The 24471-nt window shown below is 41.6% G+C and overlaps 1 protein-coding gene across 1 annotated transcript in view; it reads right to left on the reverse strand.

Moving 5' to 3' along the window:
* LOC139731753 (histone-lysine N-methyltransferase 2C-like) overlaps window positions 1–24471 on the reverse strand; it is an 84390-nt gene that overhangs the window by 35845 nt on the left and 24074 nt on the right. The window contains 24 exon segments of the mRNA XM_071642635.1: window positions 2–1258; window positions 1261–1296; window positions 2123–2279; window positions 3879–3929; window positions 5523–5596; window positions 5960–6159; window positions 6601–6835; window positions 7621–7722; window positions 8418–8564; window positions 8892–9012; window positions 9469–9684; window positions 10336–10448; window positions 11148–11279; window positions 11836–11970; window positions 12605–12820; window positions 14020–14198; window positions 16644–16808; window positions 17386–17567; window positions 18156–18260; window positions 19037–19174; window positions 22071–22190; window positions 22701–22847; window positions 23395–23573; window positions 24062–24222. Of these exon segments, the coding sequence (XP_071498736.1) occupies window positions 2–1258; window positions 1261–1296; window positions 2123–2279; window positions 3879–3929; window positions 5523–5596; window positions 5960–6159; window positions 6601–6835; window positions 7621–7722; window positions 8418–8564; window positions 8892–9012; window positions 9469–9684; window positions 10336–10448; window positions 11148–11279; window positions 11836–11970; window positions 12605–12820; window positions 14020–14198; window positions 16644–16808; window positions 17386–17567; window positions 18156–18260; window positions 19037–19174; window positions 22071–22190; window positions 22701–22847; window positions 23395–23573; window positions 24062–24222 (4568 nt within the window).

Here is a 24471-nt window from a genome sequence, read left to right on the forward strand (position 1 = left end):
TTATGCTGTGGGAAGATATGTGCTTGCTGACCTGGGTGATCTGTAATGGGTGACATCATGGGTGGTCTACTGGCAAAATTCTGATGGGGAAGTTGGCGTGGTGCTGGTGGCCTGCTATGAGACTGCCGGACAAGGTGATCATACGGGTCAAGTGAATTTGACCCCATGGACGATCTCTGCTGAGAAATCATCGCCCTGTGATGAATCTTTTCTTGAAGCAGGGCTCCAATGTTTCTTGGTCTTGGGACAGGTGAAGGGGCAGACACAGGAAGTCGAACTCCTTGCTCAAATCTTCTAAGCTCAATGAATTGTCCCGGACCGGGAGGTCGATTCCCAGCATCACTGCCTCTCCGTGACAATCCAGCAGGAAAGAGCCCCTGCCGCCACGACTCATCTGTCTGCTCCTGACCAACATGAAATTGCTCTTGCCCTGCAGAGAATGGAGCTTGAGTTCTTTGTCCAATATATACCTGCTGCCCATCTGCAGGTCTTGGTGTGCTGGGAGCACTGGGAAATGAATTCACCTGATCACTATTAGCAATTGGTGGCACCTGATCTGTAGACACACTGGACCCATGGGGATACGGAGGAGGTGGTCGCTGATGAGCCTCTCCACTCCAATTTTGATTTTGCATTTGCTGCTGCTCGCGTCGCTTCCTTCGCTGCTCTTGTTGACGAACTAGAAGCTCCCTGATGTGCTGCCTCTGCGCATGCTTACTGCCCTCTGCCACAACAGTCCTCTCTTGCACAGGGGGAGCAGCGGTGGGAAAATTGGGGCCATTGCTGCCTTCTGGAAATACCGGATTCTGAAGGAATGGAGCCTGTTGTGGAGACGGGAGTGGCATGTCTGTCTGCATCACCGCATGCCCAGGAGACATATTTCCCACCACAGGTGGCACCTGCTGTGAGACTGGCCCATGTGGCATTCCAGGAGATTGGAGTCTGTCTATGATGGACTGATTGTTGGAAACAGGAAGATGCTCCGTGGCTGGTACTTGGGGCACTCCTTGCCCTGCCATCAAGGACACCAGCTGGTGTGAGTGTGCATTGACAGTACCACCTCCTCCGTGATCAATTTCTCCTGGGTGAGGAGACCGGCCGGGCAGCATGCTGGGGGCTGCAGTGCCTGTCTGCTGAAGATGTACACTGGGAGGCTGGGCCACCATAGGGGACTGAGGCATGGAATCGGTGTTCATGGCAGCAGGTGATGGGGCTGGGATTGACATGTGAACAGGAAGACTGCCGTGGCCTGACATCCCCGAGTGTTCATGTTCACCAAACTGGAATGTGGCATGTCTGCATAGGTAAGTAATGATATAGCAATGGGTTAGAATTGTGTTTGTGTACACATACAGCCACAAGGCAAACTAACAGATATCTGTTGAAAATGTAGGAAAATGGACAATTTAAAACACTACAAGGTACCCATGATTGTTCAGCATATGGCACAAAGGTATGTATATACCCATGAGACAGTATCTGTACAAGCAAAAGTGACCCGTAGTAGAGTTCATAAAATTTATCAAAGATTAGCATTCTTTACATTGAAACATAATAAAATAATTTGACAATATTTGCACGGCATACCAATTTTCTGCCGTATTGACACAAAAAAAAAAACATTTAAAAAAATGGCTATGTGGCAATGTTGATGCAAGCATTGCACTTCGCACAGCATTTACTTTGTGTGTGTGTGTGTGTGTGTCCCGGAAATTTGTGTCATTTTACTCTTTTGAAGAGAAATGTTTTCTTTCCAAAAATGTAATAAAAAACACACAAGAAGCATTCTTCAAAAGGCAAGTAAGAAATAGTGTTTGCATCAGCTAAAACTTCTTTTCATCATAAACATTGGAGGAATAGGAAGTCAGTTTCTCAATGAAAATTCACCAACAATTGTTTTCAGTTTTCATACTCATGATTATTGATTTACTCCAACGGAGGAGCTAATCCAAATATCTAATAATAATAAAAACAGGAACATACTTGCACAGTAATAAGGTTCTTTTGCACTAATCTGTTCATCGTGATTCAGGGACACTATAAATCAAGGCAGCTTTCTCTCCAAAGTACAATAAGTACTAACTAGATGGTAAGGGTTGCTACATTTTGCACTCACACGTACCTGTAGCAGGAGACACTGGGGTTCCCGGCAAGGACTGTGGGCTAGGCTGGGGCTGAGAGGCAGGTGTGGACGGTGGCTGAGCCTGCCGCAGATTGGCTGCGTCAGGTGTTGGACTTGTGAGACTGCTGTCAGACTTGTGGCGCTTCTGCTGGTTCACCTGCGAGAGAGATATGAACACTTAACATTTCAACTGCCACAAAAAGTCTCTGCTTGAAAGATTTTGAGTTTACTCAACGGGCAATCAGTTTGGGAGTTGAAATGCCCAGCTGGCTAGCTGTGACTACCTGCCCCTTTCTCTATTTGGTTCGTTTCTGTTGAAATGAGCACAACACTTAAATTGGTGTTATTACCCTGATGTCCAAGGACTTCATTCATATCATACAGTGCCATTATCAATCCCTATAGTGATGGCTATGACAATTTTTATCACTCAACCAAAGACATTTGGTAGAGTACCTTCCTTCCTCCTACACAAGATATCTAAATATTTCTATCACACATGAGCACAGAGAAATTATATATATATATATATATATATATATATATATATATTTTTTTTTTTTTTTTTTTTTTTTTTTTTTTTAATTAAAGCTTTCTGGATATAAAACAACAGATATGCTAGAAATGGGTAACTTCTCGCACATAAATAAAAAGTCTCCCAAGAGTTATTTAGCCAAATATTCATCAGAACCAAAAAAAAAAAAAATTTATGATGCATGGTTCATTAAGATGCTGTCAGTCAATGACAAGAACTTGACAAAGGGTAAACAATTGGTCACGGGTCTCATGGCAGGCTAAGGTGTATTGTCTGAAACAATGCACGCGATCAAATCTAGGTGTTATACAAAGGTGGGATAGAGAGGTCCTCAGACCTGGGGGCATGATTTGAGCACTGTACATGAATACACAGAGTTTCATTTAAAAAAAGAAAAAAAAACCTTGAAGCATAGATATGGCTGAAATAGTGACATTCTAAGAATTTGACCTTGACCTTTGACCATTAACCTGAAGTATGTGCACCCAAAAGTTAATAGGCACAACTTCATGCCATCATGATACCTCGGTTTTTCAGTTATGCTGTTCATAATTATGGGCAAAAAACGGACAGATGGACAGACGGACGGATGGTCAACCCAAATACATAATGCCTCCGGCAACACTCTGTGGCGGAGGCGTCAAAACAAGAATCTCTTGATACTAGTATTTATCATATGACCAAATGATTAGAGTCCATTCTTAGGGGAACAAGACAAAGGATTGTAGAAATTGTTTCACAGTATGCAACTCACTAAGCATTGGCACATGCACTGAATATTTTATGATAGAGGGGAAACAGTAAATGAACACTGAAATATGCTGGGTGAACAATTGTGTGATTGCACCATTACAGTCAACAACTCTACATGCATAATGTAACACACAAAAAATTGTCAATATAATTCATGTCCATTATTGTTTTCTCATTGCCCAAACATGCAGAAGAGTGAGAATAATCAGGACATGGTTTGGCATCTAAGGAGAATTTACCAGCACTGATGCACGGCTTGTGATGAATGTTTGCTCTTCATGTTCTTCAGTGACATATTTCAACAGCATGAAACTTGTAAAAGGCCTGCTTTAAGCTTTTGAACACTTGGAATTAGCACCCAACAGCAGTGACATGGGTATTGTCATGAATATGGTATTGGAATTTGGAGGTGAGCCATGGAGCAAGAGCAAGAAGGGATGTGAATTGGACAGAGCGAAGTAGGCATACCTTCTGGGCTTCCTTAATTCGCTGCGATGCTCGGTTCTCCCGGGCCCGTTGCTGCAAAGGGGAGGGGGAAAAAAAGTGGGGGAGCCGAGAGCCGGCACATGCTTATCACAATGGTTGCTGGTGAACATGCATGATAGTTTACATTCCGTACATGGGCAACACCTGCTAAGATGCATACGTGTCTTTTGTTGGAGCCAATAAGCGCCTTGTTGGCACAAGTGATTATGAACATGTAAGGGTATTCTGATGGGGGAAGGGGGGAAAATGGTGTCGCAACTGAAGATAGTAATACAGGAAATGAAGCTGTTGACTCAAGCAACATACAATGGAATAGGTGGACTGGTATAGACAACTAAACTCAAATACAGCACAACAGCTTTTTGCCGTATGGTAATATACACATTGGGTTTTGTCATGCAAATAGTCAACAAGAAGCAATTGGCCTGGCCTGGGGAATTGGAGCAAACCTCATGAATTTGGTCTCTGCCATTGGCCACTTGATGTGCCATATCAGAAATTTATATCCCCCTGATAAATACTTGCCTCTACTTACCTATATCGGAAAAAAAAGAAAAAAACAAAACTGATGCATCAAGGGCTTTGACTAGATAATTGTTTGTGTTATTCTCATTTAGTTATCTCCTTTGTTGATGATGTAATATAGCATTGATGCTGAATGTAACAAGTTGAACAGAATGCTGAAAAAGAAAAGAAATTACAAAAAATTTTCCTCCATATTTTGAAAGACACCCCTGAAAACTGAGTTTCTTCATTTTACAATGGCAATGAAGAGCATGTTGTTTTCTTTAATGAATGAAGACATAAAAGGAAACTAACTTAGGCCTAATGTGACTCTATCTTTTTAACTCTTCTGCAAGTATGATGCTTTTTTGCTTCCTTTTCAGAAACAATATGTGATACTGTGTGTCAGTGTCTCGTACAAGCATGTACACAAAAACTATAGAATAAGGTATCTGATTTCAGTCTCATTAGGTACATATTAAAAAAGCAGAAATTTTCGAGAATAATTTGTCGCGCTCGGCCAGGTTAAAGATAAATTCCATGTGTTTTCAATTCCACACAATTAATATCTAAAACAGTATTACATATGTATCAAACAAAAAATTTGCATGCTTTTTTTTGGTGCTAGTTTCATGTCACATGAAATGCATGAAAATTTCAGTTTCTTCAATATTTTTCATACATGCACATGCTTGCAAAGAAATGCAGCATATATGACCTGCTAATACCTATCTTTGGTATTTTTGCCATTGAGAACTGCAGTGTCAAACACAGGTTTTTCTCCTCATAACAACTGAAATTCACATATCTATTGAGAAGGCTGTTACCCAGGCCTAAACTAGGAAGCATTAGTCCGACAACACTCATATTATATTTGTAACATATTCAACATCACATCCCATACACACACTGGTAAAAATTGCTTTGCACTGCACAAGGGTTTGCATGTTGCCATGAATGTCCTTTTTTGGAATGTAACAAGTGAAGTGCACATGTATACACACACACACACACTCATAGTGATTAGGATGGGAAGGAAGGAGTTCGGTTTACTCAGCTGTAAAGTGAGATTCACATTCCAACTCGGTTGGGACAGAATAGAGCAAGAAATGTTCTACTCACCAGGAATGGTTTCTTGTTCAACGAGCCCGCTTTTCTCCACAGTTTGGCAATCTGCTTGGCACGTGATGGCCAATCTGAAATAAAATAGGTAATGAGAAGAAGAAATCAACCTCAAGACTGAGGGATAAAAATCATGAAAGTTGCACAAATTTGATACCAGACACGCAGCAGAGTAATCAATATGTGCCATAAAACAATGAACAAGAGTTTCATTTAACCCCCCCAAGACACTGTGCCAAAATAGTAGATATATGGTACACATGTAAAACACCCTATCTAACCTGTCTGCATGGTGTTATGTCTCAATTTTACACACAAAGCACCAGGTTACAAGCAAGATATAACAGAATGGTTGAAGTGGACGTTGAAGATGTGAAGTAATAGTGTGAATATGCAACAGCACAGTTAGAAATGAGAGACAAACAATCAAGTGTCACCTGGAAAGTCCTTCTTCAGGTCGGGATAATTGATGTTTGCATAGAGCACTGGCGATATGGTGGCCTGGTCACCGAGCGGTTCATCCTTCTCCCACTTCTTGATGTTGCGCTGATTGTAGGACAACGTCTCGCTGTCTCCATCCCCTGCCCCACTGGACCATGGGCTTGGGGGCTCAGCGAAGTCAGGACTGAAGGCGGGGCTGGGAGGAGGGCAGTACAATGTCACAAGATTGATATAAGCAATTCCTATCAGAAAAACTCAACTAAATGCAGGTGCATCAGCAGCAGAGCCAAGTCGTTTTTGTTCTTGTTTCTTAATCCTTCAGGTGCCCAGGCACTAAGCTTCACTTGAAGAACTTTTTCATTAGTGTTCAGTAATTCCTCTCAACTTGATCTAGTTGTAAAGTTAGCTAGCCTATTCAAGCATAGCATTGTGCCTCCGTCAACCAAGAAGGCCATAGGGAATATAGGGATTATATAATCTCTATTCACCGGCAACTCGTTTCAAGACATCCGTGCCTTTCAGCAAAGAAAGCACTGCAGAGTGCTTGTCAATGGGCAAACAAAGCATGTAACGGGTTAAGTAGAATTCAATGTCCTGTTCACTTAACTTCAACAAATCAACAAAGATGATTACTTACCTGGAAACCTGGTGGCCGACAGTAGCAGCTTGTACAAGCTGTTGTGTCAGAGGCAGGTGTGGCAATGTCTGTTTCTGCATCGGCGGCTGCTGTTGCTGCTGCTGAGGTTGCGGCTGTTGTGGTGGCAGTGGTGGAGGTGGTGGTGGTGGCGGCTGTTGCTGCTGGGCCTCCTGAGGGGTCTGTTGAGATTGTTGTGGGGCGGACGAAGCTGTGGTTGCGGCTGTACCATCAGCAGCTGTTTTCAAATCAAATGGAAACAACATGACATGAAATTGTTTTAAAAAAAAAAAAAAAAAAAAAATCTTTCCGTGGGTTCCAGAACAGAAAGATGGTGCGCTAAGAAAATTTTTCACCAAAGAAAACTTTACATTTACATGTGACCCTGGCATCACAATATGTGCACATAAAGTTGCTTAGGTTTAATTTCTTGTAGGCCTAAAATATATTAAAGAGAGACCACTCATGCCAGAGATTAATGGGAACATATAGTCTGTGAGTAAATAAGTTTTATGCGATGAATCAAACATGCATGGTATATTGATGTCCCACCTCAGCATTCTTATACTTTGTACACTCTGCACTGATAATTTTCAGAGAAGATTAAGGCTCCAATAAGCATGTCGGTCAGTTTGCGTGGCCAGTTAAGGATGTAAAGAAGATTTAGGAAGGGAAACATACGGTAACCCCTTTTTGCTTTCACAGCATCTAGGCCGTCTACACTGACAAACCAGTCATGTACTACCAACTTTATGCACAGAGAACTAACTCTCTTTGCTGAATTAGTTGAAGTTGCACCTAGATAAGAAAACAAGGCTGACAACTTGCAAGAATGTAAAGTCTGGCATGCCATTAACGATGGCAAATTACCTTTAAAATGACACTTGGCTTGAACCATTGAAACACACATTCTCACCTGCGCCTGGTGAACAAAAGAGGACAAAGTCATTGTCTGCCTCATACCCACCACAGCTGGACTGCTGGTGGCTTTTACTCTTTGACTCACAGTGAAAATGAACTTACCTGGTGTAGGGGTGCTTGTAGCCCCCGCATTGTGATGTCCCTCAGGACTCAGCACTCCGGAGAAGAGATCTTCCACTTCCTTGCTGTCTATGTGTGCTAGATCTGGCGGGTGACAAACACACATCATATTTACCAACGATGAGTAATAAACCAAATATACATGCCACAGATCACACTCAACATGCTACCAACACGGGAATCAGTACATGGGACATGCTACCAACACAGGAATCAGTACATGGGACAAACAAGAGCAAAATTTTGATTAATTCGAGAATTGCAGCTCAGTTATAATAATAATAATAATATATCAATTTATTAGGCGCGAAACCTATAGACATATATTCTTCTGCGCTGCAAAAGCTTCTGATGTTCTTGACGATAATGAACAGTTAAATGAAAAGATGTGTTTTGAGTCGTGATTTAAAGACTGCTACAGTTGGGGATTTCCGGACTTCTAATTCCAGAGTTTGGGAGCTGCATAGGCAAATGATCTGTCTCCAATGTTACTTTTGTTTTACGTGTTGGAATTTGTAAGAGAAAAGTGTCCTTGAAACTGCACAAATTATGAGTATGTCTATGAGATTTAAATACTAATAATTCGGATATGTAACTGGGGGCTTGACCGATGACCAGTTATCACATTGTTTAACTTTGTTTTTGCAACATTTCACTCTAACAGACAAGGATAACATCTTTTTGACAGGCAGAAGTGAAGACAAAGAGACATAATCTAGGCTTTGCTGTTCCTAGTTTCAGACAAGTTTTAGATTGGAAGTAAGAGACATGTAACGTACCATCAGGGACGATTTGAAGGTTGTACGACAGGAGTGAGTCCAGGTCATTCATGTGATCTGAGGTTGAGGCAGCCTGCGTTGTTGGGCCATTGTGCTCAGCAGTACTTGTCTGTGGGGCTTCCGCATCGATGCCGTCGATGTCTAAACCTGGAATGCCAACACCACCAATCGAAAGAGTTCAAGCACGTATATCCTATCCTTTTGTCTTGTCTTTGGTTATTTCTCCCCCGTACTAGCAAGTACAGCAACCTAATAGACCTTCAAAACAACTCTACACAAATATCTGTTACTTTCACATTAGTTTTTTCATCGTACGATTCCACCAGTATGATTACTACACTGGTTCCTTTATCAAACACCTACATTTTGTGAAAAGGGTTGCAAAAGTATTTGGAATATTACAGGTGTATTCAGCAGGTCACTATGATTGGGCATCACTCTGCCAGACTAGACTGTAGCCATTTTGTCACTCACTCTCTCCATTTTTGCCCAGGCCATCCCCAATGAGCATTCCCAGGAGCTCCTCTTGGGGTAGAAAGTTGAGGGGGTCCTCACCAGACCCGAGATCACCTGCTCCATCTGCAGTGCTGTTTGCCTGAAAGAAAGAAAAACAAAAGTTAAGTAAAAAAAAATGTAGAAAAAAAAAGCTGCTGAAAATTGCTTATCCAATAGTGGCAAGCCAATGAGTTTAAAAAAAAAAAAAAAAAAAAAAAAAAAAAAGCTGGTTCAGATGCATGCCTGTCCCAACATCTGTACCACATGAACCTCCTGAGGTACTTTGAATTCAATTTTTAAAAAAAGAAGAAAGAGATAAGAAATAAAAAGGACCTACAAGTGCAATATGTTAGTCACAAGAAATTAAAAAAAGCTTCTTCTCACAACACATGCATGCTCACACACGGCGCTGTCATTTACAACCTAAAATTCTTTACAAGAACATTATACAATCCAACATGTAGTCTACAACCTAAGATATCTTCTTCTTGCTGTTGTTGGAGAAATACACATTCATGTTTCTAGAGTCTAAAACAGGAAGAAAAGGTGCTCTCACCTCTGCCTGATTTTGCTGGGGCTGCTTGCTTGTGTCTCCCCCTGTTGCCGTTGTTGTTGATTTCTGGTCAACAGCGGAAGAGACTTTCAGTATTTCAGTGTCTTTGTGCTCTTGGGCTGGCGGCTGCTTCGTCTCCTCGTCGGAAATGTCAAGGGTCGTGTTCACGGTCTGCTTCTCCTTGCTGGAGTCCAGTAATGACTTGCCGAAAAATGCCTCCTGTTCATAAATGAAATTACCTCCAATTTAGTATCTAGGATGGTATGAGCATGCCTGCCATGTGCATCCATCTGTCATAGAGATGAGTTACATGAGAGCAACATCAACAACAAGAATATCAATGACACACAGGAGGCCATGATTGGTATAGATACGCAATAACTAAACTTTTCTATCTTGTCACAAGGGCAGGTAATGTGCACAAAATGGACAAAAATCGGGGAAAACAGGTTTGATACAAGCATCTAATGCCACTGACCCATTACGAGTGGTACCTCCTCCCCAGTTTACGTAAGACAATTATTTCCTGCAGTGTCAACAATGGTTTGAAAAGAATGGTTACTTAAACAAAATGGTGGCTTTTGAGAATTAAAAACAAATTCATGCTGACTGATCTTGATCTTGCCATGTGCAACATGAATGCAATACACAGCATTAAAGATTAATACACTTATAGGCAACTGAGGTCTTAGTCTATATCAAGATTAACATACCTCACATTCTTCAAATTTTGGGGGTTCCCATTTTGATATAGCATTGCCAATACCTGGTTCGCTGGGGGAAAAATCAAACTGTTTCTTTTTCTAATCAAACTGCCCATGAACACAGCACACGCTACACAGCATGATATATAGTTATATGAATACAAACCTGAAGGTAGAATGGAAACTGGTTTTCAAGCTGGCTTCTCTTCCGTGATCTTTTCCTCTTTTTCACCTTCTCAAAATGAGTGTCTTCACCGAGTGAATGAGCTCTTTGAAGGACTAAAATATAAGATTGAAAGAGGCTTTTGTTAAGAGGCAAAATAGTAGATGCTTTTTTCCTTCCTTTTGTTGTTGTTGTTGTTGTTGTACCAGAGTAACAAAGTTTATTGAGAAAAACTGGTGAACAGAAGTACTTCAGAAATCATGATATCGAAGTCTAAGAGCATACAAACTTGTATGTGATAGTCCTAGCAAATTGACTTAGATAAGCATGCATTTACAAGATGAAGAGTTTATGCTATATCTACTCTACTGGAATCTTCACATTTGTAACAAACATGTATACAATTGCATATCAGATCTCATAGTTACATGTGGCAGCATTTTGACACATTGAGTCATGCCCTTCACTGTATTGGCTTTCATTGCAGTGGCCCACAGTGTTATGTTATATGTGCTCTAAACACTGTGATATGAATATAGTCAATTGTCAATTAGAAATTATCATGCTCTAGACACTGTGATATGAAAACAATCAACTACTAATCAAAAATGATCAAGCTATTGATCAATTAAAGAATTTATGAAATGGCAACAGCTGCCTTTGCTTGGTAAGCAGTTGAATAATATTGATGTCAGAGGTTTTAACATTAACATAAATCAGTTCTGCTACAAAGAACTATGAGGAAAGGTATCAGCACTGAGTTGACATGGCTTAAGTATACACTGGACACAAAAAATGATGGTAAAAGAGCTCACCATCAGAGATCTCCCGTGAGGTATCCATGGACTCTGTAGCTCCCCCTTCTGATAAGCTTCTGCTGATGGAAGCCATTGTGTTTTCCTTGTGTGAATGAAAGCCCCTTGGCTTGGCTATGAAGCCACCAACACCTACAGGATGACACAGCAAATGACTCGATCCAATAACTGCATAGCATCAGAAGCCTTTCCATTAATTCAGCATGACATATGGCTTTCTGTTTCTGCAGTTAAATTCTCATTCATATTTGCAGTAAATCATTCTGTAGTTACTCTCAGTGACAAATGAACATTTTTATACAATTTTCCTCAATGTTCAATTGTGTAATCATTCTGGAGTTAAAACCTATGTGCTTACAAAGCTGATCAAGGGACAGCAAAATCACAGTGATATATGAATACGCTCCATAAATGTTAGATCTGAAAGTTCCCTGCGGATTTAAATGATATCCTCTACCTTGAATAAACGACTGAAGCTTCACCAAAACAACAGAATGAAAAAAAAAAAATCACCACCTTTCATATCTTTGTTCTAATCATTTTTAAATAGCACCTTATTATTTTATTCATTCATTAATTTTTTTATTGCACAGACATCAAGAAACATTCATGCTAACTAGGAGAAAAACACACAGATGGAGCAAACACATGACATCTTTTATATGGATTGCCACGCGCAAAATCTCACCCGGTCTCAGCGCTGTTCTGTGCTTCGACTTCTTCTTGTCATGGTGGTGGTGGTGGTGGTGGTGGTGATGCTTTCCTTCTCCTCCGCTGCTCTCATGTCGATCGAAGTGACTAGGTCCCTTCCAGGTATCGGGATCTAAACAATGACATTGTCACATACACAAAAAAAAAATGCCAGTGTTGGTCAAGCACTAAATCCACAACTGATAAGAAGGATTAACACTAACTAAAGACCTGGCCTTCCAGGCCCCTGCCTCTCAGGAAAAAATAACAACTCTTTGGGTGTTGGGAATTGTTCTTTGAAATCACTCTATTCGGATCTTTTTGAACATATTTGTGATTTTACCAAGATGCAGAGATGTCATGGCAACTTCATATTTACATATTTCAATAATGTGGATGTGTCAATGTCACATATACTGGATGACCCTTTAAAACCTCTTTGTTTGGAAGAGACAGAAATGAATGTTCCATAATCTCATTCACATCATATTAAATCGTACATACAATTATTAATGACAAACAGGCCCAACATTAGAGAAATGTGACATGGTACATGTGCAATGTATCATTCATGAAGTATTATCTGGCAACTGCCTGCAACAATAAGAAAACATGACAAAATCAACCTGCTTCAGGTTGCTTTGTTTTGTTCTTTTTCTTGACGATTTCTCTATCCCCCACCCCCCCCCCCCCCCCCATGTGAAATCAATGAAAGTATGGTGACAGATGAGAGAGATATGTAAAATGGCAGAGATAGACCCCCTTACCTCTCCCAAGACCTTCCGGATCGTACTCCTGATCGGCAATCTTGGAGATCTCCGAGTTGGGGTCCGCCAGGCTCCTCAGCAGGGCCAGGCTGCCGATCTTAATGCTCGATCTCCTGCGGGACCTCTTGTGGGTGCGCGCCATGGCCAGGCTGCTGATCTGCTTGAAGCCACTTTCGGTCAGACTCACCCCCTCCACCGAGAACTGTTTGCTGACTTCTTGTTGAGGAAACAAAAATAGAGATAAACAGAGTTGAAAAACGTACGAAACGTTACCTCACAAAGTTGTGCATGCATCCTCCTCTATCGTACTGTATTTTTCTTCATATTTTATTCTTTACAAGTTTGGATGTTTACAATGAGAGAGAAAGTTTGGGTGGCTCACAGATTTTGGGATATCTCAAATACTTTGTATCTAAATAGCTCTAAAAAATCACTGCAGTACAAATGCGTATTAGTGTAAGATACAAGATAACATAAAAGAAGAAAGATTACTGATATATGCATGCAGAACATTATTGACCTGAATTCAATGCATAATGAGCACAGCAATGCCACTAACTAGAGATACTACTTCACAATCATCAGCACAGAATAAGTGAAATATGTCATCTAGGAACATGCAAATATGTATGTGACCCTGCATCACAAAGCCAACAAAAAGTCCCCGTCCATAGATTTTTAGTCAAGGGCAGAGCCTGAAAGAGCAAACTCTAAGCTATAAAATGATGTATAACTCAATTTAAATGGACTCTCCTATCCTATCTAAATACTGGAAAGAAAGCACACACTCTGGAAAAGTGTAAACTGAGAAAAGAGGCTCTGAATTGCAAGGTCTATTCAAGCGTTTAATCTTCACCCAGCCGTGCTAGCTGAGTGATGAATGGGACAAAAATCAGGATGTAAACCCCTGGAGCAACAACAATGAAGGGATTATTAGATTAAGCTGAAATTGAGCAAGCTCTACTAACACATTCTGTCCACGATTAATGCCCACTTTCAAAGCAGTAGCATTATCCTTTGAAAAGTTCTTAGAGTTGGCAGTGAAGAGTGTGCAAAGGATTTTCAAGAAATGAAAAGGGGCTTCTACGACATACCTGATCACATTACTCTACAAGAAAAGGGTCGTAGAAAATCTGCTGAAAACACACTTTCAAATTCATTTCATTATCCCAAACTTAGGAATAATGTAGAAGAAGAACAGCTCTTTCAGAGAATATGAAAAGCTCAAGATTGACTTGGTTGACCAGTTTCATCTTTTTTGAGTGTTCCCAGGGTGCAACTTTTTGATTGTTGGTTTTGTGATACACGGTCACACATGTAGCATGAATCACAGAAGATGGTGAGATGAATTGCACTATCAACATAAAAGGGAATCTACTTATATGACGCAATCCTAATGGCCTCTCCTGAATTACCTGGTTCCTTTATTGCTAGTTTGGGTACTTTGGGAGTTGGATCTTCATGGCTGGGTTCTGGAAGCTGAGGTTCTGGCTCCGGAAAGAGCGGTCTGCATAGAAGACAGATGTAGCCCTTGTCCATGGCTCGCTCCACTTCATCCTCTGTGTACATGCCATCACAGATCGCATGTAACCACCTGCGCAAAAAAAAAAAAAGAGAGACATTAATAATACAAGAGACCCGCGGGTCTAGCGCTCACCTGAGTATCGCAAGTTCACCTTTCACGCAGTCACTAATCTAAATTATTCACAGCTCTACCAAAATTTGACCAGGCATTCTCAAGTAGAAGATGAAACTGTACAATAAGGGCCCAAATTTTTTAAGATTCCTTAATTTGGGGGGGGGGGGATTGGGGCCCCCTGGGGCCCTCTGGGTGGGGCATGGTGCCCATTTTTATAAATTGAGATCCTGACCCCCTAGGGATGCTACCTGCCAAGTTTGATGAAAATACATCATGAGGTTTTCAGGAAGAAGATGAAAATGTACAATTCAGGTCCCCATTTGGACCTTCCCAACCAACCCCCCCCCCCCCCCCTGCCCCCAAGAGGGGCACCCCTTGATCTCCTATGAACAAACTTGAAAATACAGTCATTAATGTACTCACTCATAGTATTATCTTACCTCTATAACTTCTGATTCTAGAGAAGATTTTTAAAGATTCCTTCATTTTGGGGGTTTGGGGCCCCCCTGGGGGCCCCCTGGGTGGGGAATGGTGCCCATTTTAAGAAATTGAAATCCTAACTCCCTAGGGATGCTACCTGCCAAGTTTGGTGAAAATGGGTCATGGAGTTCTCAAGAAGAAGATGAAAATGTACAATTTAGGCCCCATTAGGACCCCTCCTCACCCCCCTCCCCTGGGTCCCAAGGGGGGCACCCCTGATTCTGCCATGAACAAACTTGAAACTACAGTTATCAATGTACAAACTCATAGTATTAACTTAGCTCTATCACTTCTGGTTCTGGAGAAGAAGATTTTTACAGAATCCTTAAGTTTGGGGCGTTTGGGCCCCCTGGGGGCCCCCTGGGTGGGGCATGGTGCCCATTTTAACAAATTGAGTTCCTAACCCCCTAGGGATGCTACCTGCCAAGTTTGGTGAAAATGGGTAATGGGGTTCTCAAGAAGAAGATGAAAATGTACAATTTAGGCCCCATTAGAACCCCTCCCCACCCCCCTCCCCTGGGTCCCAAGGGGGGCACCCCTAATTTTGCCATGAACAAACTTGAAACTACAGTCATCAATGTACTAACTCATAGTATTAACTTAGCTCTATCACTTCTGGTTCTAGAGAAGAAGATTTTTACAGATTCCTTAATTTTGGGGGGTTTGGGCCCCCTGGGGGCCCCCTGGGTGGGGCATGGTGCCCATTTTAACAAATCGAGTTCCTAACCCCCTAGGGATGCTACCTGCCAAGTTTGATGAAAATCGGTCTTGGGGTTTTCAAGAAGAAGATGAAAATGTAAAAAGTTTACGCACGACGCACGACGGACGACGGACGACGCACGACGCACGACGGACGCCGGACGAAGGGCGATCGCAATAGCTCACTTGAGCCTTTGGCTCAGGTGAGCTAAAAATGTATAGTGTAATGGGAAACTCCTGAGCTTGACCTGTTAAAGACAGGCTGATATTGGTACATCGAGCACTTCCCATAGACACTTGCCCGAGTTTACTCAGGACTCGTCCTTAATGGGTTAATAATCAATATGAGAAGAGGATGTTCATCTTTAAATGAAATTTTACACATGATAACTATTTCATACAACACCTAAAAAGATTCTATCTATCTGATTACTCATCATGTGACATGCAATTTAAAGTATCACTGCAAACCGTCACTGTTGAGCTGTGCAGTTTTGTTTGGCAAAAGCGGCTTGCACAAAGCTGACATCACCAATTTACACTGACTCCCGTGTTAAACCCACACTCAGCTTGTAGTTTTTGTCCCATTGCGCATCTTTGACATCACAATGAACATAACTTCTTCAACGAATCGCTTTTTCGTGTACAACTGACTGTACTGTGCCACCCATTTGCTCTTCATGCCAAAATAGTTGCCATTTCTGTTCTAAAGTAAACAAATCTGTGTGGACCACATTTGTCGACGTCCAAGGTGATGTTAAAGCACATAGTGTATGGTCTTTACTTGTGCAATGGAACACAATTTCGCACTCAGTGAAAGATGAGGCACCTTTTTCTTTCACCTCGTGCAAAATCTGGTAGCATCGCACTCATAACCATTCACTATTTGTATGCAACCAAACTAATAGATAAATACTGTATACATTAAATATTTCACGAGGTTTTTATTTTCGCGAATTTCGCGAGTCAGGAGCTATTCGCGAAATAAAAGACACGTGAAAATAATTACTTTGATGCCAATATGAATGTGACACATACGAATACATTTCTCCATTCAGTGCAGTACTCCAAGATCGTGAATTTAATCACTCGCGAAATCATCGGGAAGTCCCGATTCGCAAAAATTTAGACACACAAAATATACGCCGTATACGGTACTACATCAAGCTCACAGAGGTGAAGCATTGATAATCAAGACTACAGAAATCAGTGCTTCCTTGCCTTTCACAATGAGAGCACTGGCAAATGAGCTCTCCGTCCCGGTAGCTCTTGAAGCAGATGGCGCAATGGGAGAGGCTGGCGCAGGGACCACACTGAGTGTAGTTGTTCATCCAGTCACAGTTGTTGCCCGGTGTCACTGCCCCGCAGTGAGTACAGCAAACACACCTGGGGAAAAAAAATTAAAAAATAAAAAGAGGACAGGCAAAATGACGGCAAATGAACTGCTGAATCTCTTGCTAATCTTAGGGAGAGAATTAAATATAATGTGCAGTTTTCATCACACCAGCAAAGGAGCTGACACCAAACGATCAAGAAATAGACATGGCTATGGTGACAGGAAAAAATCAACAGGATGAAATCTTATAGTTTTTCCCCTACTGGACATAACATCACTTCCTCGCCTGTTAATACCAATTCGAACAACATTTTGCCTTCATCACACAGAAGATTTCATACAATTTTTCTGTCCAAGGTATGATGTTCTATTAGTGTAGTTATCACAAAGTAATCACACTATGGTTTACAAACAGACAGCTGACAAGTTTCTGGTGATTAACTGATAAGCACTTCAATAAAAGCTCCCAGTCTTAATTTTTCCCTTGCAACTGAAGAAAAAAAATCTTTATAAAAAATTAATAATGCGATGGTGCACACAAGGCTGAAATTTGTGATAGGTGACAAATACGATATCTGTCTGATTCATATATTGCTGGTAGGCTATCAGAGTTGGTGGCAAACTTACCACTTGCATTTCCATCCGCCCTTGGGCACGGTCTGGAGCGGCGGGTCCAGGCAGTAGGTGTGGTAGCTGATGTCACAGTCATCACAGAGCAGTAGCCTGGCCTCATCGCTCGACTTTCCGCAACCTTCGCACACGGTGCAGTCCAGACAGCGCCAGCCCTTGGACAGCACCACCTTCGTGATCTGGATTTGACAGAAACACCAGGATACGTGGTGACACAAAACTAAAAATGCACTGCTGTTTTACTGTTTCACCTTCCATCGTCTTCCTGAGCACAACGACCCTTGAATACACATGCAAACTGAAAGAATGAATAATAAATGCCGTAACTTGAGAATAATGTTGAAGAATTGCTCTTTCAGAAAATATGAACTTCTCAAGATATAATAGGTTGACCCGTTTCACCTATTTTGAGTCTTAACGTAAAATTAGGGCAAGCGATTTTTTGTTGGTTTTGTGATGCTCGCTCACACATCGTAATTCTAGGATATGCTTTCAAAATGAAGACCCACCGAAAAAAAACAAAAGAACAACTATTCTTTTATACTGGATGCACAATGTAGACATGCTACATAAATCAAAGCAAAATCAGTGTTTCCCACATAGAAGTAAGATATCAGTGTTGTTGTTTGTCGTAAATTATTTGCCAAAACTTCACTGTTGTTCATCATTACCCAAATGCCAATGCAATGCAAGAACACAATTCATGTATCATCTAACAGTAAGCTCCCTTTCCCTAAACATTAAAATGTAGAAGGGGAGACACATACCTTGATGTTGACACAATACGGATGGTAGCATTGGCCACATTGCGAACATGTTAATAACCGTCCCTCTGGTCCCAGTCCAAAGCTGCCACAGCTCAAACACATGTCCTGCGAAGAAATATCAGTCATAAAACTTAGCATCAGATTAAGTGAACACATTATGATGTTTGACGAGTTAAGTTACAACCAAAATAGACACACACACACACACACACACACACACACACAAACATTTCTAGCAGGTAATATGTTTTTACAAATAAAAAGAGAGTTATAAAACAACTGTTTACTTTGTTTCATTCACATTGAGAAAAAAAAATAATTCCTGGCAAAACCAATTGCCACTACTTTACACTTCTACTCCCAAGCTTGGTGGTACATACATGCTTTAAATGCTTGGAAACCTTACCGCTTTCCTTCATCAAAACGTCCCAGATACATAAAATGTATGTTGGCATTTGTTTTAAAATCCAGAGGAACTGCAGTACACTAAGGCATATCGAAATATCTGGCACCTCTTGGGCAATCTCTAGTCCCTTTCATCAACTCATTCACCCTAACTTCAGAGTTAAAGCACAATCTTTTTGATTTACAAACAAGCATTCCACTCATTCAGTGCTATGACAAATATAGAACAGATACATGGCATATATAGCTGAGGTTTTGACCATACTGCCCATATATCTCTCTCTCTTCCTCTCAGTTCTATGTCCCCACCCTCAATGTATCATCGTGGGCACACACAGTCCTTGTCACAGGCAGGCATATGAATAGCTTTGATGATAAGAGTGATGACAGTCTTAACACAGGGACTACAGACTCAAGGACCCCAAAGAGAGCTAATATGTAAATCAGAGACTACACACACAAGAGGCATCACCTACCTGGGTGGATGTGAACTTGTCCTCCAAGGAGAACAGGACGACTGTGGTGTGCATGGATGAGTCCTCCTCGTCCTTCTCCTTGGCACTGGTCGTTTTCTCCACCACCACAGGTTCAGCTGGCACCACCTGACTGGATGGCTGCAGAACGAAAACACATGGATTCCTTCCGCTTTAGTCACTTGTAATTTCCCCTTTACATGTTACAGTTTTGTTTTTGTATGTGACAACTGGGTGTGACCCATAGCTCGAAAAAGATAGAGTCATTACAATACGAACTAGAAGAGCACTCGAAGAGCGCAGACCTCTGCCAAGCATCTTATTTCCACTCATTCACACATATTATACTAAAAATTGCCCTATTTCCCAGTGACAGAAGCTCAATTGTTTACCTCCTGCTTCCTGCAGCAGCTGTACCTCAGGCGCATGTTTAGCACTTGTACCCAAGCCTCAAATACGTGCAGCTTGAACTCCCAAGTTTATTGACCCTACTTGCTAAAGATGAGAATCCTTCAAAAATGTCACAAAAAATTTTGGGATCACTACCAAAATTTAATTATCTGTTCCTTGTGTCATTACTGACTTTTCCTCTAAGTTTCGTCAAAATCCATCACAGCTTTTCGAGTTATTTTGCAAACAGACAGACAAGACAGACAAACCAATGCCAGCAAAAACATAATCACCTTGGCAGAGGTAATCGCCATACCACAACCCAGGGCGTCCTATCCTGCTCTTTCATCACATGGGAGAAATCTGGAATATCTGAGGCTATTTAAGCTATCTAATCTTTTTCCCTTTCATGAACACATAATGCACATGCCCATACACTCATGAGATTGAGCACTTCTATGGATGGCACAAAACAATAGGCTTGACCCCAAATCCAGGATGTAGGTTCACCTCCTGGACTCTGCTATTCATATGGGATTAGGACAGGAGAACCCTGCTGGGCTCCTCTTCTATTCAATATACAATGGTTGGGCAAAGTCATGCTGAGCTCTCTCTCTCTCCAGTTGCTTGTTCACAAAAGGTTCTCAACATGAGGAAAACCTCACTATGGACATGGCAAACAAAATATCCAGTACACTGAACACTCTTTTAAACTCGCCTTTGAAGCATAAAGTCAGCCATGAGCTCATGTGTGATTGAGTACACTGACCTGTGCTACTGCATTCTTTCTTCAGCTGATTATCATGAGCTAATAATCAAGTGCAAATACATTTTCTCTTTCTCTGAAAACTTCCACAGCTGAAAGAATGCTTGCCTTCACAGCCAAATTATAAGTGTCATTTACACACAATATATTGCTTACAACACTGGGTGCATTTGAGCACTCAAAAGCAAGCCAAAGCAAACCGAACCAAAGCAAACTGTACCGTACTGTGCCAGATTTACAGCATTCGAGCGCGCTGTGGAGAAAGCTACATCATGAATTATTTTTAGAGGGAGTCACACAATGTGCAGCAACACATTCATTCATCTAACACACTTAAGCTACTTACAGATGTCCCGAACAAAGTGAATGAAATCATTGCATTATGACATATGTGCGTATTACGTGCATTCTTCACATGCCAACTTCTGGTACAGTTTTGGTACACTTTTGGAGCACATTGGGAAGGGGTCCACTTTTGGCTTGGTTCAGATTCTGTACAGTACACTTCAGGAGCATTTGAGCGCTCCTCTGACGTGGGTACGGTACGGTTTAGTACCCTTTAGGAGAGTGCTCAAACACACCAATTGTTGCAAACACTGCATTACAGAGTTTTCCCAACTACTTCTCACAGCAAAATTGCCTGAAAGCAGAAGTTTGTGATTCATTCGCTTGCAAAACAAGGCAATCGCCAAATTGTGTCTCGCCCATTCGCGTACAAGGAATTAATATTTTTTATAACTCCCAGAAGTTAATTGACCTGCTTATGACCTTTGACCTTGTGGTGACCTTCAATACCCTAAGGGACATTTACCATCCAAGTTTGGTCACAAACGGACAAAGGGATCAAAAGTAATGAGCCATAATCGAAACGCGCCATAAAAACTTAACATTGGGTCCTAAAAATTTGTTGACCCCTTTCTGTGACCTTTGACCTTGTGATGACCTTTAACTCCCCAGGGGACATCTACCGTCCAAGTTTGGTCACAAACGGACATAGGGATCAAAAGTTATCAGCCACAATCAAAACGCGCCCTAAAAACATAACATTGGGCCCTAAAAGTTTGTTGACCCCTGTCTGTGACCTTTGACCTGTGACGACCTTCACCTCCCCAAGGGACATGTTCCATCCAAGTTTGGGCACAAACGGACAAAGGGATCAAAAGTTATGAGCCATAAACAAAATGCACCCTAAAAACTTAACATTGGGCCCTAAAAGTTCGTTGACCCCTGTCTGTAACCTTTGACCTTGTGGTTACCTTCAACTTCTCAAGAGACATCTACCATCACCCAAGTTTGATTGCCATTGTAGCAACATGTGCTGAGTTATGTGTGATAAGAGAGTCTTGCAAGTAAACTTTAACGTATGACCTCAAATCACCTTTGACCTTATCATGTGACCTCTTACGGCACCATAACATGAAGGTACCCCCAGTGCATCTATGACCCAAGTTAGGTTGTAATCCAAGCAACTTATGTGAAGTTATTTGTCAAAAGAGAGTCTTGCAGGTAAACTTTAACATAGAAAAGAGGGTCTTGCACATACCCTTTAATATATGACCTCAAATGACTTTTGACCTCATCACATGACCTCTGACAACACCATAACATGAAGATACCCCTAGTGCTTCTATCAACCAAGTGTGGCTGCCATTGCTGTAACAGTTGCCAAGTTATGCATCATAAGAGCGTCTTGCAGGTAAACTTTAACATTTGTGACGGACGACGGACGACGGACGGACGACGGACGGACGACGGACGGACGCCATTTGGATCCCTTAGTCTCGCCTTCACCTCCGGTGGGCGAGACAAAAACAAAACAAAACAAACAAACAAACAAAAACTAGCACCCAGTTGCACTAGAGGGCCCTGTGGTTTCCATACCTGTGGTGTGGCAGGCGGCAAAGCTGTAATCTTGATCCTGGTCTTGGAGCCTCTCTTGGCAACATGGCTACCATGCCTTCTCCTCCTGCCCACTGCTGCATAGCTACTACTGCCTCGCCCCTGTTCATGCATGCACATTGAATGCAATGATGAGAAACTAGGTCTTCTAAAATCTTGTCATTTGCACCATCAGAAAATAACATGCTGAATCAATTTGCATGAATAACCAATAATATCAGGAAGTCGCATCAGGAAAATGAACTTTACACCAGTGCTTGTCTCCAAAGAATAAAACCCTCTAATGAAAGCACCAAAAAGTCCTACAAATATCTCATGTAGATTGCATATACTGAAATTATAAAGGATCAATTGGATCATCGCATGCTTTAACATTTGATATAAAGCATGGGATGCCTAGGAAATTATAGATGAAGTAAAACATGCTAATAAGCTGTGCTGTCAAGTCAGCACTTAAAACATTGTTTTGGGCACTTTTATCTTAGTGACGGATGATCTTCCAGTGAATTACAGTATGATCAAGATCATTTATTGGGAGAGGGATGGTTTCACCACGTCAAGAAAAAAGTAAAGGGGGAGGGGGGGGGGGGGGGGGGGAATGTAGCCACCTACCCTGGGCCTTCCGGCAAATCTCCTCCTGCCCATTCTCTCCAGCTGACTGAGCCTGTCCAATGGCTTACCGCCCCCATGGGGCCTTGCCAGAGGGGCGATGGTGACCGACACACCCTTACTCGTCGTTGACACAGTCGATGATAGCTCCTGATGCATAAAAGATTACACAATGGGAGTTGCATGAATTTGCGGGGATGTTTCTGGCCTGAATGTTATTTGCTCATAAAGGAAGAACAGATTGAAAGAAACAAATTGATGATAATCACACTTGCTATGAGATTTTTGATATCTGAAATATGATAACAAAAGTGGACATAGTAATGCATGACCACTGAAAGATAAGTTGCAAATGAAATAGGCACTTGCAGTTACTTAGAACTACTAGCAAGCTGTTTCTCAACATGAAGTTGTGCAGCAAAGCACTGATTTTATGCTCATTATACAAAGAAAAGGTGGTAGAAATGAATAGTTCTGTTTCAGCAGTCAAAGTACTCATCAAAAACCCATACAGATGGTTATTTCTACAGTACTCCCCATTCCCATGCTCTTGCGTGCTCTTCTCTTGCTCTTTAATCTTTGCAATTGTTGTTTTGGGTCTGAGTTATACACTGCATATTCAGCCTGAAAAAGGAAATAATGGATAGACCTCTTTCCTCTCACACCATTCAAGCAATGGAAGCTGGACAAACCATACCTCTGGTTTCCTATCATCTGATGCTATGGTGTAGTCCGTGTCGATGCTGCTCAGGCTCAGGCTGTCTTCCTGCACGCTGGACGCACTCAAGGAGAGGTCCTGCGATGTGTCATCTGGAATGGGCAAATATGGGGGTGTTCTGGAGCTTGTGGCATGGCTGGGACTCCTGCCAAATGCCCCTGGAAGTGTGCCAATGAAAAAGTGTGGTTCCATGTTCATAGACTGGATTCACAGGAGATCTCCTTGCATAGTAATAATGATCATAATAATACTGATTAAACATGAAAACAAACTGTCAGAGTGAGAAACTTTGACCACCAGTCCAGTAAGCTGTACAAACTACAACAAATATGATTGCCACTTGATTGTGCGTAAATCAAGCAACACGATGATCTGAATGGGGAACTAAGGAAGTCATACTGCCAAGCACTTGTAGCGCAATTGTGGTGCGCTTCCCTTTCACTTTCATAGGGCAATATTGCTATTTGAACATTTTCTCTGAAACAAAACAAAACGCAAGATCAAACCACATTAACCACATTAGCCACATCCATCTACACAATCACAGTACTTATGCTCATCCTAGTTGTATGTCATTTGGTCTAAGTGTAAGTGTAAGTGTGTGTGTGTGTTCTAGAAAGCCAGAAAATGAGTAAAATGGTCATACCTTCGTCAAATGGACTTGCCGACCGCCGCCTCTCCAATTCACCTGCCTTGTGTGGTCTGATGCGGCATTCGGGACACTTGTACGGGGTGGGCTGACCCGCAGCCTTCATCTGCTGGTAGTTGCTAACTATCGTCCTATCTTCACATTCAGCATGCACATATCTACGAAGCATGGACAGGAGGTAAAAGTAAGAAACAAATGCTGAAGGCAGGATAACACTTAAAACAAAACAAAACAAAAATTAATTGTAAACACCACAAAAGAGATGAAATTTTCTACTTTAAACTTGCACACACCAGTGATCTTGATTTGATTCATTGCCTGCTAACAGGTTACTTCATATGACAAACATCCATCCCACATGAAATAGCTGGGGAAGATGGCTTGCTAATAAATCAGACTGCCTCACA

This window comes from Diadema antillarum, unplaced genomic scaffold (assembly GCF_040938485.1).
Source record: "Diadema antillarum isolate AM-2024a unplaced genomic scaffold, OU_Dant_1.0 seq00000384_RagTag, whole genome shotgun sequence".
Lineage (NCBI taxonomy): Eukaryota > Metazoa > Echinodermata > Echinoidea > Diadematoida > Diadematidae > Diadema > Diadema antillarum.